Source organism: Lissotriton vulgaris, chromosome 7, assembly GCF_964263255.1.
Source record: "Lissotriton vulgaris chromosome 7, aLisVul1.2, whole genome shotgun sequence".
Taxonomy (NCBI): Eukaryota; Metazoa; Chordata; class Amphibia; order Caudata; family Salamandridae; genus Lissotriton; species Lissotriton vulgaris.
The window spans coordinates 1513216843-1513234969 of record NC_141695.1 but is presented as its reverse complement, the minus strand read 5'-3'; the positions used below and the strand labels follow the sequence as shown (position 1 = coordinate 1513234969).

The 18127-nt window shown below is 45.3% G+C and overlaps 1 protein-coding gene across 5 annotated transcripts in view; it reads right to left on the bottom strand.

Moving 5' to 3' along the window:
- Positions 1 to 18127, bottom strand: part of CBFA2T2 (CBFA2/RUNX1 partner transcriptional co-repressor 2) — a 383740-nt gene that overhangs the window by 309654 nt on the left and 55959 nt on the right. For 3 of the 5 annotated variants that reach the window (XM_086932380.1, XM_086932382.1, XM_086932379.1), the window contains exon 2: positions 17323 to 17466. In XM_086932380.1, coding sequence (XP_086788506.1) covers positions 17323 to 17440 — 118 coding nt within the window. In that variant the 5' untranslated portion in view covers positions 17441 to 17466. Of the gene's footprint in view, positions 1 to 17322; positions 17470 to 18127 lie in introns of all 5 variants that reach the window. The other 2 variants (XM_086932381.1, XM_086932378.1) reach the window with 1 other exon arrangement.

Here is an 18127-nt window from a genome sequence, read left to right as displayed (position 1 = left end):
TCTCTACCCTGGTAAAGTGTGACAGCTAATTGACAGCTGCAGATATTCTTGCCCACACCTTCCTCCTCAGGTGCCGATTGAAGTACTGGTAATTGCACCTTGTGTGTGGGGAGACCTTTGTTCCTTCTGCTAGTGAGCAGGATAATTAACTTGGCCCAGCAGGGTGACAAAAGGCTTCAGACTCCTATGTACATAGATGCATGGGGGAGCACTGTCACACTTCCCTGAGTGCAGGAGGAGGGACCCGGATACCAATTCCAGGCCCTGGAAGCAAAGAGGAGGACGGAGAAGCACCGCCACGCTCCGCCCAACAGTGTTGAGATGCCCGCTCCTAGTTAGTTAGACATTGGTTCAGTACATGTTATCTCTGAGGTAAAAATTGATTTACAGCAAACAGACAAACCACCATATTGTAGCAAAAGCTGGCAATACACTCATATATATATATATATGTCAAAAGCTATTCATTTTATTGTTTCATAAAAAGATTAATTTTGACTTTTTGTTAGATTATATATATATATATATTTCATTTCCAACAATACAACTGTTTATCCACAATATATGACAGACGATAGAATGATGGAGGCAGTGCGGCAGGTGTCAATTTTTACCTCAGAGATAACATGTACTGAACCAATGTCTAGCTAATTTTTTTCCCCCCTTTGCTTAATTTCCCTATGTTTAGCTAGTCATAATATAGGGGTCCCTTGCTTCCTAAAAAAGATGCCCGCTTCTAGTACCAGTGTCTGGGGAAGCGGTGGCAACCACCAATGCGAGCTCCATACCCGTAGGAGCGGACAGGGGGAGAAGAGCACTGTGGGCATATTCCTGAAAGGCTGAAATACTTAATGATAATGTGAGAACTGACTGCAAGGCTTTAATATTCATAACAAGGGCAGAAGAGTATGTCCTGCTTTATTAATGATAATCTGAGCACGTTTGCAATGCTTGAATATTATTAAGTACAGAGGGATTATGGTTACTGAAGTCTGTCATGGACTGAAGTAGTACCATGAAATTTGATTCGGATTTTGAAGGATGGGGACATTGACATGATGTAAACTTACACCTTCATATACATGTACTGTACATGGAGGGAGGTACTTTGAATTTTGGGGTCATGACCCTTTAGGGATCAAATGTAATGTTGCCAAAGGTATTTCAACCAGCCTTATGTAAATGTGTAAGTTGCTGGGTAGTATTAAGTAGTATGCGCATAGTAAATGTACTTTCCTTTTTCTAAAGCAAAAGCACAAACTGGACAATGATTCACTCAGCGTTATTAGTGTATGCCAGGAAATGGGGATTACTAGCCCTCACCACCTCCCTTGAGTAGGCCTTGGACGGCTATGCTACGCTACCCTGAGAGAGTCAAGCACTACATTGCAGTGTTTGGTTCCCAGTGGAATGGTTCATATGGATCCACTACTTGTGCAGGCCACACAACAAATGGCACGCATCCTCACACTTACCATTTGTGGTGGGTAAACTAACACATTCCTAGTTCTAATCCTCTGTAAACAGTCCCAGCTATAGCACCATTTTATGGCACCAGTTGGTATAAGGGATGGGAACAGAACAATTCAAAGACTATTACTGGACTAGGGAAAGAAGCATTGTGCTTCCCTAGTCGCCATCCATGCATACAGCATATGTTTATAGGAGGATCTAACAAGTGCCCTATGCTGACTGCAGCAAAGACAACTGACCACTAATAAAACCAGAAAGCACAGAAATATCAGAAAAAAAGAAGCATGAACATAGTAAAGGGGAATAATTAACATGGGTTAAGCCTGTCCTTGTTGTTATGTGGTCCTACAGAATGTACCTTGCTGCAGTAGAAGAAACTGTATGACTAAGAAAAACCAGGTGATCTTGTGATCAAACATCAATCGATCCCCTTGAAACATGCACAGGATGCAAGCTAAACTGCAAGGTGACAGTGTGGATTTGGTCCACACTGTGCAACAAATAGTAAGGGTGGGTGAAATGGTGTACATGTTTCTGCTGTATTCCGAGGAATATCATCAACATTTTGCAAAATTAAGATTTTCAAGCAAAATGCCGCTTACCAGTATGTCACATGAAAGTTTTATGTGAGTGCACACTTCAGGCAAAACATTTCTTGCAAGATACCAGAAGGAGACTGGTTTAAGCTAAAACAATTATGTTTGTGAACTATTTCTATGTGAAAAAGTCTCTTGCGTGTAAAAATTATGCACAATTTTTAAATGCGAAATTTCAACTCATTTTGTGATTGCACGCAAAGTGAAATTCAGGATTTACTCAAATTTCACAAGTGTAAATAAAAATTCTCCCAGTCTGACTAGTTTTAGTGCAGCTAACTGTCTCGCTTCATGGAACAGCTGTTGTATGACCTTATGTGAGCAACAGAAAAAGAGCTTTAATAAGATGCAGAGAAAGGAGCTTAGGCCCTACCCACGTCCTCGCTACAAGCTTTTGATTGGGCAGAAGGCGCGTTACCTCACTGAAAAAGACTGCTTGATTTGCCTTTTGAGAAAACTTAGGGGCCGATTATGATGTCAGTCAGAAAGCCTCCGACCACTAGTCGGAAGCTTTCCGTCCGCCGTCGGAAGCATTCCGACCGACACGGTCGGTTTGCGGTCCGATCACCCAACTCCGATGTCAGAGGTTGGAATGTAAATCAGCCAGTCACTCAGACTCGGTTCTGACCGGCTCTCAGAGTCTTCCAGTCGGTCGGTACTGCACCGTAATCCCCTATGAACGGTGTTTCAGCCATTGGGTTTGCAATGTCAGTTTCCCACAGTCTTTCCGTGCTGGCCATCCCGACACGGAAATGCTGTCGCAAAGTGAGTGAGGGCCCCTAGAAGGACCCTTCACCCTGTGACCTATGGTTACCACCTCTGTAAAACCTTGCAGTGTGTGGCAGGAACTTGGGGTTCCTGCCACAGGGCGCAGGGTTTTACACACCCTCATTTCTCCATAGAAGCCTGTATTATGGACGGTTTACGGTCGTGACACAAGCTCCCATTGAGAAAAGTGAGTATGCGACCGAACAGTGTTCGTCGCATCGTAATCAGGCAGTCCGAACCACCAACCTAAGGTAGTCAGTCCAGAGTCAAAGACTGTGTCAATAAGAGGTAACTCCGACCGACATCGTAATAAGCCCCTTACTTCTCAACACAATAGACCAAGCTGGTTATGCTGACATAACAATGATCAAGACGGCGCCTCGATGCGATACTTCTCTCCGGTGCAATGCGACAAAATGGTGTCTTGGTTACAATGCGACAACCTTGATCCGATGCTTGCATGCCAGATGGCTGTGTGGCGACTCGATCTTCTGAGCCGTGACAGACCCTGCGACACGCTTCTCCGGTGATGCGACGGCAACCTCTCCAGCTGCGGCAATCTTCTCCGGTGAAGCGACGCACTTCGGCGATGCATGGCGACAGCGGCAGCACGCTTCCTTGGCGATGTGACAGCAACTGCTGCAACAGTAGGCACTTCTATTCCCAGCAAGTGAATTCAGGGGGGAGCTGGTTGGTGAAGTCTTGTATCCCTGAGACTTCAGGCAGGAGGCAAGCTCAAGTTCAAGCCATTGAAGATTCCTCTTCAAGTTGATGAAAAGCACACTCAGTCCTCTTCTCCTTTCTTTGGCAATTAAACAACCACTGCAGGCCAACCCCCAAACACACGGCACAGGGGTAGTCTCCTCCTTCAGCTTCCTGGTTCTTCTCCTTAGCAAAGGTTTGTCTTGATTCCCAGAAGTGATCTAAAAGTTCTGGGGTCTGGGTCCCCCTTTTTATACACCAAAATCCTCGAACTCTGAGGGCAGAGTGTATCTGTACCTAGTCCAAACCAGTTCTGGGTGCATTCTGCCAGTGTACACTGGCAGAATGGTTTCACATGCTGTGCATTAGATTTAAGTAACCATTTTGCTTTGCAGCATGAATCATTTTCTGGATTCACATGATGTGCATTAGAATATGTAGTAGCTTCCCTCTCCTTGGGATGGCAGTGGTGAAATGAGGAAGAATTTGCAAACAGGTGTTGAAGTACTTTCTGTCCCACCGCAGCTTCCTTTGTCATCTGTATATCCACACAATAATGTGTGGAAAAAGTATGTGGGGATGCCCATGTTGTGGCTGCGCATATAGTCGCTACTGGCACATTTTCCATAAAGGCTAGAGTTGCACCCCTTTTCCTTGTTGAATGTGCTTTTGGGCATAAGGGTCGTGTTTTTCCTGCTGAGGAGTAGCATGTCTGAATTGCCTCCACAATCCATTGTGCAATTGTACCTTTTGTAACAGGTGAACCTTTGCTGGACTTTCCCTGAAAGATAATTAATTCCCCTTACAAAACGGTTTTGTCTCCTGTAGATAATACAGTAATGCTCTCCTTACTTCCAGGGTATGTAGGCTTCTTTCCAGCTGTGTTTGGGGTTTTTTAAAGAAAACTGATAACTGAATACTTTGAGTCAGATTAAATTAGCTCACCACCTTGGGTAGGAATTGGGGATTAGTTCTAAGAACTATTTTGCCCTAGTGTATTTGCATATATTGTTCCTCAACAGTTAATACTTGGAGTTCGCTTATTCTTCGTAGTGATGTTGTTATCACTATTAAGAAGGCCCTTTTAATTGTGATATACCGTAGTTCTACTTTATGTATAGGTTTGAAAGGCTCAGTCATAAGCTGTGCTAGTACAGTGTATAAACTCCAGATAGGAGGAGGAGCCTACCTTGGAGAAGCTATCCTTTTGGAATCTTTTGATGACTGGTGATGTGAAAAAGCTTTTACATGATGGTCCTCTGCTGTATGCCACAATTGTCGCCATGTGCACCTTGAGGGTTGAATAGTTAACTGCACTGTCCAGCAAGTGGGTGAGATAGATTATCGCTGTCTTCTGTGTAGAAATTGAACCTAGGACATTGTTGCCTTTGCACCAAAGGAGATACCTACTACACTTAGCTGTGTAGCATGGTCTTGTTGTTGGCTTTCTTGCCTCCCTTAGTACCTCGATTGTTCTTTGGGACAAGCTTAGGTATCCAAATTCTATGTGCTCAGGCACCCAGCTGCTAGGCTTGGTGTTGCTGGTTCTGAGTGGAACACTTGTCCCCTTTACATTGTAGGAAGGTTTTGCTCTTCCGTGATCTTGACCATCTGGCCCTTGGACAGTTTGAGCAGGTTTGGGTACAAGTATTAGGTTTGTTCCTGGTTGCCTGGCCTTCTCCAGTACCTTGTGTAGTAGAGGTTATGGTGGAAGGAGTAAGCAAATCTCCCTGACCAATGGAGGGACAAGGCATTCCCTTCTGACTTGTGGTGTTGAAACCTGTAGATGAGGAGTTGGCTTTTCCTGTTCTCCGCTGTTGCAAACGGATCTTTTCTTGGTGTTCCCCAAAGCCTGGAAATGTTGTCTAGGCTCTTTTGTTTATTTTCCATTGGTAGGGGCTTGTGTTCTGTCTGCTGATGAGTTGATCAGCTTCTGTGGTGTCTTTCCCTAGTAGATGGGTTGTTTGCAGGTTGATCCTTCATGTATAGCCCATTGCCATATCTCTTGTGCTAATTTGCTTAGGGTGAATGGCTTTGTTCATCCTGGTTTGCTCAGGTAAAACGTTGTTGTATTGTCTGTTTGGATCAATGCTGTCCTCCCTGTAATGTGAGCTTGAAAAGCTTTCCGCGCTAGTAGTACTGTTTTCTTCTCTAGGAAATTGATGTGCTTTAGGGAGTAAGAACGGTTACTCTGACCCTGATTTTTAAGTTTCCTGTATGCGCTCCCCATCCTTTGTGAGATGCATGTGTTTTGATGTCACAGATGGAGTTGTCATCTTGAAAGGTCTGCCTGGGGTTCTGTTATTGGATGCCTATCATTGTGTCTCCTTTTGTACCTTTCCTGTTACAAAATTAAATGAAACAAGCATTCGCAAAGCAATAGGTCTCGCATTGTTGAAAGTTAGAGCAATTGGTGTTGTTAATCTACTTAAGAAATAGAAGCCGTACTTTCAGAAGCGTTACTTGTGCACGGTGTGAGAGGCTGGCCTGGTATATGCTGTCCACTAATGTAAGTGGGCTCCTTGCACCAGTCCAGACAACCCTTATATTGATTTAAGAGGCCTTAGACAACCTCAGAAAGCTCTTTAAGTGATAACTGGGAAGAGCTGCCTTCGGGCTTAGTCCAGGAGTGTAAAGCAGCTTGTTTTACCAGAATGCAATCTTATAGTATAGATTAAGTGAAAAGAACCACACCAAGTATTTATAAAACAAGCATTGGCATAGCCAATAGGTCTCGCCTTTGGGACCTTATAAGTGTTTAGCCATGCAACAGTTGATGTTGTTGCACCAAGTATATTGTGCTGCACAACTAAATACTTATAAGGTCCAAAAAGCGAGACCTATTGGCTATGGTTGTATGTGAGGATCATCCAGCTAGTCAGGAGGGAACATGCACTCATGCTCAATCTTTAGCCACGGGAGTGCTCGTTCACGTGCATGAAACATCCCTAAGGGGTGCATTGACGGACCCTGCAAAACACTGTCTGGCTGCAAGCACCAGCAGTGTAAGGTGATGACACCAAGTATGACTCTGTGCTGCAGTTGCCATAAGAACGATTGGGGTACTAAAACTGCCACTCTAGTGCTCTTTCTGGGTTGAGCGCAGAACTAGAAGGTGAACCCCTCTAGGAGCCTTGGCGTTACAGATGTGTTTTTATGCACACGTTTCGCTCTTAAAATGAGGAATTACATCAGCACAAGAACCAGGTGCCTTACAGCATTTATATGTTTGCCCTCCAATGAGCACCAAAAGAGGTACAAAAGAGGGTGGTGATGGACGGAGCATCTGAATCAATCAAACACTCACACCCAGTCAAAAGATCTGAGTTTAATCCATCACCGTTCTTTAGCCCACTCTGCCACCCCAGTTCTGACATGGCTATATGCAAATCAGTATGACCCTGTGCCTCATGGGAACAGTGTAGCCCGAACTGCCAAGCCATGTCTTCCCTAGAACCGGAAACAAGCTTCCGAGGACCAGTTTCTGGCATTCCAGCGGTCTTCAGCCCGGCTTGCTTGAATCCAGTGGCAAAGTGAGCAAGGGACTCACGTCTGAGCATACCCTGCCACACTTATGGCCAAAAGCGGTACAAAAGGGGGTGGTGATGGACCACCCCCTTTTGTACCGCTCCAATGAGCACCAGCCACTTCATTTGTTGGCTTGAAACAATGTTTCCATTCTCTGTGGGTGACCAGTCTACACTGGAACGGCAAAATGCCTATTCAGGGGTTAAGTGGGATGAAAATTTGTGGGGGGGGGGTCCCTAAAATGGGTGTGGCTTGTAGAATTAAGGTGTGGCTTAAACATGTGGACAAACATTTCCGGAGTCACCCTACCCACACATTTGTACAATATTGTAACTAGAATAGATGCCCACTCCTCTGTGCACTTTTCAGAGGCCAAGGATTGTATGAGCAAGTATTTGTTTGTAATAACTTTATCTCGATCTTCAATATCATAAAAGGTACACAGTATATAAAAGACACATAAAAACATCCTCACAAAGCATACAAAGTGTCATCAGAGATCAAAAAGTAATGTACAAAAGTAAAGAAAATCTGTAAAGTAACCAATCTTAATATGCATGTCATTATGGAATTAACAACAGACTTCATAGTTTAGTGCAATAATACAATGTTGGGCCACAAAAAGTGCAAGTGCTTTTTAAGGTGCGTTTGAAAATTTAAAAAGAGGGTAAAATAGGACGAGAAAACAGCGGACTTGCTCTATACCAATGTGTGCAGAATTGCAATAACGTTCTAGGCAGTAAGAGGATTAACTCCCTTTAACAAACCACTCTCTTTTCAGGGATTTACAAAGGCTCTACCCTTTCCCGAACTGCTTGAATACGCTTGGTGCTCAAAATTCAGACAATATCTGTCTGGAAATTGAGGAGAAAAAAAAACATTGCTTAAGTCAGTTGAGAGGATTCTATATGCCTCCATATAGCCGGCCTGTGCCCAAATTCCTACTCAAGGAAAGTATTCTGAAAACCACTTTGACCCTCTGAAAGAAACTCGCACTGCCTACAGAAACATCTCCGTTGTGGCAGTTATACACACACAGATGGGACTACATACTCCAGCCGGAAGGGAGGGGGCTGCTGATCTAACGGGAACGGCCCTAGTAAGATGGGAGAAAAAGACAACGTAGGCAAGGTCACTCGTGACTGACTAAAGTAAAAATAATTGCCACCGCAGTGAAGCTATAGTCAAGTAGCAGTAAGTGAGAACATATGGTGGCATTTTACAAATTAGAACAAAATCGGATTAAAGAATAAAATATCAAGTTTATTTACATACAGCTATCTACGCAGCTATGCCCTCTGCAGAGAGAGGGATTACCACGTGCACAGCCCCTCAGAGCGCCGCCATTCTACAAATATCTGGAGCTAACAGGCACACTGGCAGGCCTCCCCCACCCTCCCGCCGAGGCCCCGATTATAGGGACTGCTGCCGGCCGCAGTGCGGCACCAGGGGATATGGCTGGGCACCGGTTAAACCGACAAGCCTTTGGAGCGGTCAATAGCTCAGCCCTACAGTATGTAGCCGAAACCGGTGCCAGCCCTAACACCAGGGCCTCACGCCGCCTTGTTTATTTTGCTTTCCTGAGGCACTCTAGAGATTGCAATCAGAGAAAAGCTGCAAAGCTGGATAGCGATGTGCAAACACCACAGTACTGTCTGACGGTGCACGAGAAGGGCGGAGGATGGCAACCGGGCGGGGGGCTTTGACAACACAGCAAGACAAGTGGGCCATGTGACAGCATACGGGTGGGAGACCTCCTGAAAAAATTACAAACAGATGGCACCGGCGCGTGGGAGCCTAAAACTTAAGATGCAGGAAAATCTTGTAAGCATTTAAGACAGGCAAGGAAAATGTATGAAGCGCGGCCGCACAGCCACGCTAATTATAAACATATGGCCCGTGTGCACCGCTGCCCACTCCCGCAAGGTGGATGCCGTGGCATACACAAGTTTCTAAAGAGTGCAGACCGATTCCAAAAGGTCATCTCCTAAAGCAGCGCATGCGCGCTGCGCTAGGTTCAATCTAAAAAATATGTATTTATTATATAATACTCTCGAGAATGTTCAAGTATCTCCAACACAGAGATAAACACAATGCACACAATACTTTAGCAAAGAAACACAGTAAATAGCGTGAAATACACAGTGGCTCTAGGGGGGACCAAACCATATACTAAGGAAGTGATATAAGAACCAGGACTCGAGTCAGGACGATGTGGAGAGGATGTTAAATTGCTGGGGACCAACAGTACCACCCAAGGTAAGTAGATAGGGACCCCACGGAGAGCATGTGCAGTGTGGGAACACGACTGCGTGCACCGACAAGTTTATGCGCAAGTCGCGGTTGGATTTTTAAAGATTAAGGACCTTTCCCAGTGGACCCTAAAGAAACCCTGTGGAAGACAGAAGGTTGAAGAACCACCCCACCTGTGGATTCCCTAGTATCCACATTACGTACTCCCAAGGAAGCTACGTGCATACGTGTGAAGTGGTGTAGGAAACTGCTGTGGAACCCAATGGAGGACTTCGGGAAAGTGCCGCTGCTGGAAAAGGAGAAAGTGTCCATGGGAATTCAAACGTGGATTCTTGAAGAGGAGTACCTGAAAGCAGAGGGAGTCTATGTCAATCAGGGATGACCAGGAGGCTTGGAAAACAAATGCCCTCTAATGTCAGGTGCTTCAGGAAAGATAAGGACCTTAACTTTGCAGCTGTGAGGACCAGGCGACGCTGAGAAAGAAGGACCTGGTGATGCTGAGGAAGACCAGGACCCGGATACAAGCTGTCCCACGAAGAGTGCTGAGGGGTCGGTGTCCGGCGGAAACACCAACAAGCCTTGGCAAAGGCAAGCCACGCAGGAATCAAAGAAGGTGCAACATCGGGACCAGCAAGGTCCATGGGACTCACCAAAGGCAGGGGGGGGGGGGGGGGGGTCGGGCAGACCCTGAGCAATCAGGGGAGCCCAAATGGAACAAGTGTGATCCTCAAGTTGACCCACAGGACGGAGGCACTGAAGTCGCAAGAGGACTCAAGCAGCTCACCAAAAGATGCAGGCCACAGTGCACACGATGCGGTGTGGATGAAGATTCTGGTCACATAAGATGCTCAAGGTTGGGGCTACTTGGAGCCCGAATATCTTTATGCAAAGAAGCCAACAAGCCTTTGCAATTGCAAGTTGGAAGCAGTACACAGGGGTTTGGTTATTGCAACCCCCACAAGGAATACTGTCCTCAAACCCGGTGAGAGGGTAGATTAGGCCTCGGAAGCTGTGGAAAACCACCACCTGTGTTGCAGAGCCCGCAAAGTCCGGAGGAGCACAGGATCTGCATACCGGTTGACTTAGTTGCAGTACCTGCAAATGCAGGGGAAGCGAGTCTTTCACTCCAAGGGAGATTACTTCAGTTGTCATTGATGCTGCAAAGGCTTTGGAGGTTCCTGTATGATGCACAGGCACACATAATGCAGCAGACTGGAAGGGAGACAAAGTCAGGCCCCAGCGAAGTCCAGGGTGCCCAGATGGTAGAAGTGCAGTGGTGTTTGTTCTGAATCTTATCGACGAATCTAGGGCCCTACACCCAAGTAAGCCCTTAAGTACCCTAATGAAAGTGGTGGGACGATTCAAGGAGCCCTCCCAGGGGAAGGTCTGGCCAGGGCTGGAGGTTACTCCCATGTCCTTTGTCAAGTTTCGCGCCAGAACGGGAGCAAACGGCTTCCAGAACTGGTTTGAACTGGACTATGCACAGGGACACCCATTGTTCCCTGCCCTCTACCTACCTGTAACGCCCCTAAATTTTTCCTCCATAGGATAACATTGACAATGTTGCCTCCAAAAAACGACTTTAAGTGTGGATTTTGAAAACTAAAGATATTCTTTAAAAATCGTACAAATAACCAAAACGCGTTTTCTCACCTGTTTGCAGGACATGTCCCAGTGCTGAATCTAGGCATCCAGCTTTGAGTTAGAAAAAGTAACTAAACTCCAATGGCATTCACAAACTTTTATGTTTCAAAGCATATATCTCTGTGCATTGCTAAAGCTGGCAGCCGAACTATGCACCAGATAAACACATTAATGCAAATAGCAGGGAAGTTTGCAGCCATTTATATTTCCAAGGTATTTGACTTAACAGAGAGTTGTGACAAAGGATAGCACAGTGATGTATTGATCCATTTTATGGTACAGCTATTCTGAACATGAGGCCCTATACGTAAAACTATGACGTGTCTGTTTGAGATAAGATTACAGAAAACGGAATGCAACAAGAGAGCTAGCAGGACTAGAACAATGGTCGCCATTGGTATAGATGAAGCGCGCCATGCCGCGCTACCAAACTTTTTCTAAATAAATGGTTGGGCGAGCCACACACAACAAAAGAAAAGACGCGCAACCGCACTTGGTAAAGATGAAGCGCGGCATGCCGAGCTCCAAAAATAATTAGAAAACGAGTTCAAGATGAAGTGAGGCATGCAGCACTTGGAAAAAAATCTATTACCTTGCATGTTACTGTGTGTAGCTGTTTAGCCTGCAACGGCTGCCACACCGAAGAAGTCAATAACAAAAGAGTGCTAGCAAATTGTAAATGAAACATACCGAGTAACAACACATGTAATAGGGGCAGTCCTTATTGGAGGTTACAAGAGTAGAAAAGGAGGGACTAAGGAGGGACTAGTAAGCGAACACAATGAAGCATTTAGAAAGGACAGTCACAAGACAAGAACCAATTGAAAACATGGCCGGGGAATGGGCATAGCTTCAAGCCCATATCCTGAACATTGCATGCCTCGAAAAGAAAGCCTAAGCTCTGCCTAGCTGAGACCTAAAAAGAGGAGGAACCAGGAGCGATAAAGGTCCAGGATACATGCACCTTATCATAATCAAATTATTAATAGAGTATGCAGTTCCTAGTGTGAGAGGGTTGAGAAAGATGATTCCATGGACAAGAGAAAGCTCCAATAGGAGCACAGACGCTCACACACTCGAATGAGTTGTCATGCTTCATCATTGGGCTAGCTCCTTGTTCTACCAAAGCTGGAATGCCCAACGCGCACACACGAGGGGACACTTTGCCAGAGATCTTTTCAAAATACCTGTATGATGAAGTGGGGGGATGTGGGCTATAAATGTGGTGTAGATTAGTGAGAAAAGTGAATTAAAATAGGTGAGTGATGCTCGAAAAATAATCTATTTAATGAATGAGATCACTGGCCAATTTAAAATCGTGTAAGCTACCTCGAGATATAATGATCCTAGACAGTCTGATGGAGTTATTTGGTCAAGCTACCTCGAGATACAATTATCCTGGATAATCTGGTAAATTATCCGGTCCGTATGGTTCTCGCCTAGTTAGGTCAGGAGTGATCAAGAAGCCAGTCAGTCAGTCAGTCAAACTTTATTTCGGTCTCATGACCATAAAAGTAAGAATACAAATATTTCATTAAAACAAAGTTATTAGAAACATGCTGAATTGGCAATTAAAATTAGTGCTAAATATACAAGTGGTACAAAGCAGTGAAGCACAATAATACAGCTGGCCCATAACGAAAAAGTAATATTTGGCAAGGCCCATCGTAAAACAGTTAATTCATTATTTATAAAGAGCTAAAATTGTAAAGACCATAAAGACATGACTTGCACATTAAAACAAGAAATATATATGTAAAAATGTAAGAACATTAAAAGGTACATTAAAAGAAAATATATTAACAATATCCATAATTGTAATGTTATAGCTTCAGGACAGACCTTCTAATAGACCACATGGTGACAAGGAACTTTGTTAGAGCGAAGACAACTACAAAGCTAGCGTCAGATTTTAAAGATGCGCAGCACCTCTAGGTGGTACCGGATACCAAAGCGTTTGCATGTGGGAACTACCCATTTGGCTCTTGGCGTTTGTACAGTGGGCAAGCAAAAAATATATGACCTATCGATTCCACTGCACGAGGACAGCCTGGACAATATTGTAAATCAGTGGAAACATAAGCTCCAGGAAGCCATAAAAGCGTTCATTGGGGAGCGAACCAAATCTAAATTGCATAAACAGTTTCCTGTCCTGAGGAATTGTAACAGCATCTAAGTCATATTCATATGAAGCAACCAGTTTGAACTCCATGAACTCAGTAGTTAGGTAGCCCCAGGACAAATATAAAAATGGAAGACTGGACCACCCAATGCCAATAATATTTCTCAAGTAATTCCTTGGTAGACAGCCCTACACAATCCCTGGATTCCCACAGTCCCTCTAGGATAATAGCAGTGATAAGGAATTTCACTTCCTGCAGCCAGGGGATCTTCTTGAATCGATCAAGTGCCTGGAATTCGTAAAGGGCAGCCACATTGTTTAAATCTTTTAATTAGGGATTTTAAATTTTCGAGATGGGTCACATATCAATCATCATATACGCCAACATTACATAACAACTCCAATCGTGGTTCAATGACAACAGATTAGCTCTAGTCTTCTGAGTGTGGCAGTAGGTCCTCGACCTAAAAAGGGAATATGAAGATGGCTACAACACAAAGGCACTTCCGGGGCCTTGTCTGATATCACAAAAGGGACAGACATAGCAGGAAATGGTGGTCGACGACGCTCACGAAAAAAAGAGAGAAACAAAGACATTTCTTGTACGAGTTGTATAAAGCATGGCAGCTTCATTTGCTGAATAACCTGTACAAAAGCTTTTTTTGTTGCATAAACAGATTTAAAAATGGCCTACCTTTTGATCTTACAGGTTTCGTTTTTAGGTCTCGCCTGTCGATGCGCATGCGCATCGAGCAAGCGAGACTATGGGGGCTTATCCACTCTTTATCCAACTTGCAAGGAATCGTGGCGATTCCTTGCAGTGCCCGTGACTTTTAAGCTCAATGCGCATGCGCATTGAGCTTAAAAGCGCGTGCACATGCCCCCAGCCGCCTGCCTTGCCTACTCTCCCGCCCCCTCACTTCTTGATTGCACGACCGCTAGGCCGTGCCTCCCCTACTCTCCTCCTCCTACTCTCCTCCCCTCGCCGTCTGTTCCCGCACTCCTCCCACACCCCCGCTCCGCCCCCTCCCCTGCCTGCCATGTCGCGTCGCATTTCTCCTCCCCCCTCCCCACAGCTCCCCTACTCTCCTCCTCCTACTCTCCTCCCCTCGCCGTCTGTTCCCGCACTCCTCCCACACCCCCGCTCCGCCCCCTCCCCTGCCTGCCATGTCGCGTCGCATTTCTCCTCCCCCTCCCCACAGCTCCCCTACTCTCCTCCTCCTACTCCCCTCGCCGTCTGTTCCCGCACTCCTCCCACACCCCCGCTCCGCCCCCTCCCCTGCCTGCCATGTCGCGTCTAACTTCACAAAAACCAAGACCTTGCTTAGACCATTTTGTGCACACCAAATGTAATTTGTATTATGGAGAATTAAGAAAGGATTATTAGATAGAGAAGTTTTCTAATTTGTATCATTGCGATTTGAGCTGTGTACGAATTTCTATGCATAATACCAAGATTTTCAAGATTTACCAACAGCTCTATGTTAACATGTCCGATATCGGCGTAGATTCTGTATAGATTCGATTCTCATGATGGGGCTGTACTTTCAATCCTGAATGATCCGATTTGTGTCCAAATATGTGTTTTCAGCCCGTTACATCCGAAATGTTGCCTCATGTTAATCTTCACATTTTGTTTCTTTCTAATGCTGGCACACAAATTAATATTCTTTCACCAAGTTAAAATCCACTTCCTATATGTCGAATTTATAGGTTCCCTTTCTACTTTAATTGGGACTCAGGCTTCCCTTCTTTACCAACATCTGACCTTTACACAACAACCCTTCCATGCACGTCTTTATTTCTATTAAGTAAGCATACTATGTCACGCCCTCAGCAACATTCACTGAGGCAAACCCACAGCGAGGTTTACGTTTCAGCTGTTTTGATGCGGGCCATTACTCTAGTCACGGCAGGTGACTACTTAATCACTTCCGCTTCCAGTTTGGGTTCCACACACGGAATGCTCAGAGCGGTGATACAGATACTTGTCGACCATCAAGTAAGTCTACTGGCACTCTGTGAATGTTAACAGTAACGTCTACGGCACCATTATTTATTTTTTCTTGCTTAAACATGGGAGCTTACCCCAGTCTCCCTTTATGTATTCATAGACGGCGCTGTGACGCGTAGAACGGTGATACAGATACTTGTCGACCATTAAGTGAGTCTGCTGGCACTCTGTTAATTTTTAACTGTAACTTTTACGGTGCCATATTTTAATTTTTTCTTGCTTTAACATGGGATCTTACCCCAGTCTCCCTTTATGTATTCACAGACAGCGCTCTCAAGGACACGCCACCTACACGGACGTTGTGCTCATCTTCGTGGAGCATTTACCTATGGAGAATGGTCATATATAGACGTTTTCCGCTACCCGATCTCATATTTAGGATTCTCATCCTCGCAGGCTAAATCCCTCTACTGGACCCCCCCCCCCCACCGCGCCCCCTTGTTTTGTCACCACTATCTTTTCCCAACCCAGCGAAACGCTTTTATCAGGAACTGTGGACAAATCTGGTGAGCATAGATTTACCAATGAGTTTGCTGTCCTCACACAAATGCTGCACCAGTCAGCAGGTCGAATGCATGTCTGTGGGACGTCACGTTTCTCGTCCTAGGCTTTCATCTGACGCTCCAGTAGGTTCTGGGAGTTGTAGTCTTGGTATTGTTCCTATAAATCAACTGGACCTGCTTACTCAACAAGGCGCACTGTTGACAAAGAGTGATGAGCCAACTGGTTTAACGAGGATAGCGATGTTGGCCACCCCTCACCCTCACTCACCCTCAACCCCTCACCCTCACTCACCCTCAACCCCTCACCCTCACTCACCCTCACTCACCCTCACTCACCCTCAACCCCTCACCCTCACCCTCACTCACCCTCAACCCCTCACCCTCATTCACCCTCACTCACCCTCACCCTCACTCACCCTCAACACCTCACCCTCACCCTCCCTCACCCTCACCCTCACTCACCCTCAACCCCTCACCCTTACTCACCCTCACTCACCCTCAACCCCTCACCCTCACTCACCCTCAACCCCTCACTCACCCTCTCTCACTCATCCTCACTCACCCTCAACCCCTCACCCTCACTCACCCTCAACCCCTCACCCTCACTCACCTTCAACCCCTCACCCTCAACCCCTCACCCTCACCCTCACTCACCCTCACTCACCCTCAACCCCTCACCCTCACTCACCCTCAACCTCACTCACCCTCAACACTTCACCCTCAACCCCTCACTCACCCTCACTCTCACTCACCCTCACTGCCTCACCCTCACTCACCCTCAACACCTCACCCTCACTCACCCTCAACACCTCACCCTCACCTCACTCACCCTCAACCCCTCACCCCCTCACCCTCACTCACCCTCAACCCCTCACCCCCTCACCCTCAACGCCTCACCCTCAACCCCTCACCCTCAACCCCTCACCCTCACTCACCCTCACAACACATATTGTGTTACAATAGGTGTCACATTTGCGAAAGATAAAACGATTGGCATTGTAAATAACAAAAGCTATTATTTCGCTATTTTAAAAACAAGCACATACATAAAAAATGTGTCCTTTACAATACCAATAGCTCAAACTTTCCTAATACGAGACATATTGCATTGCTGTGCTTCTCTCCCCTGCTGCACTCTCCTGCTCTCTAGAGATGTAGCATAACAACGAGAGCTGCCATATAAGTCACGTAAATACAAAACATGTTGCATTCCAAATGCTATAGGTGTCACATTCGCAAAAGTTATAACTATTGGCGTTGTAAATGACAAAGCTATCAATTTAGCTATTTTAAAAACCAACAAATAAAGAAAATATTTGTCATTTACAAAACAAAAAGCTCCAACTTTTCTAATGCGAGACCTATTGCATTTCCAATGCTTGTTGTCAATTGTAACAGGTTTAAGCTCTATGGTAGATCTTGTTTCTATCCTCTGGTGAGAACAGATAAGTCAGTCGCAATGAAAATACACAAGTCTCTCGACAGGAGGGAGTTGCATAGCATCAATGGACTGGTTTGTGTAGTGTCATGAGATATCAGGGCGTTGTTCAAATACTGTGATTCAAATAGAACATCAACATGGCCTTTACTGTAGGGAGAAGAGGAAGGGTTAAATATGCAGCAGGCACAAAAAATACATATTTACAACTTCTAAGAACGTGTCTAAATTAACTCCCTTAGCAATGCAATTACCAACAATACACAGAGCAGGAAACTTACCAGCACCAGCAGGGAAGGAGACTGGCCGAGGGCCGCTGAGATGGGCTGGCGGAGGAGGTGGCATACTGGTAGGAATGGACCGAGTATGTATTTTCACCTCCACGGGGGGTCTTGGCATCACTAGCACTTTCTTCTCACAGGAAGCTGCTGATAAAAATAAAACCATGTATGGCTAAAACTGAGGTGTGAACAAAGAGGAGAATATCAGTGCACTGCAGTCATATTATAATAGGGACAGGGAGAAGTACAGTTACCACAAGCACAGTTACCAAATGGGTAAACCCCTAGTGCTAACAGCTGGAAATATCTTGTTCCCAGACCTTAGGGTCCTTCACAACCCACTCACGCCTTTGCCTACAGGGACTCTAGCCTTATCGGGGTTCTGTATCATGGTTCATGGCGTCATGAGAACAACTCAATTGTAATAATGGATCAGATTGCACAGTTACCCAATATGTATCCTAGAATGATAAACAGAAATTCCAATACAATTTAATGAGATTGACATGAAACAAACAAACAATCAAGATGCAGACAAATGAAGACCTAACAATGAATATTAAATACACACACATAATGTTGCTATTTTCTAGCGGATTTGGAAGCATGCTTTAACTTTTAATAGATAAAAGTATACTTAATATTGTCCCTCCCAGTTGACTCCCATTAATGACTGGATCTTTGGAGGCTGAGATGACCCAGCAATCAGAATAGAAATTGTCTTGCTGGATAAATGTGGGCTTTAGTCAATACTGTATGTGTCAAGAGGTCCCTCGGCATGGTCCTCTGTGGCAGCCATGCTCAT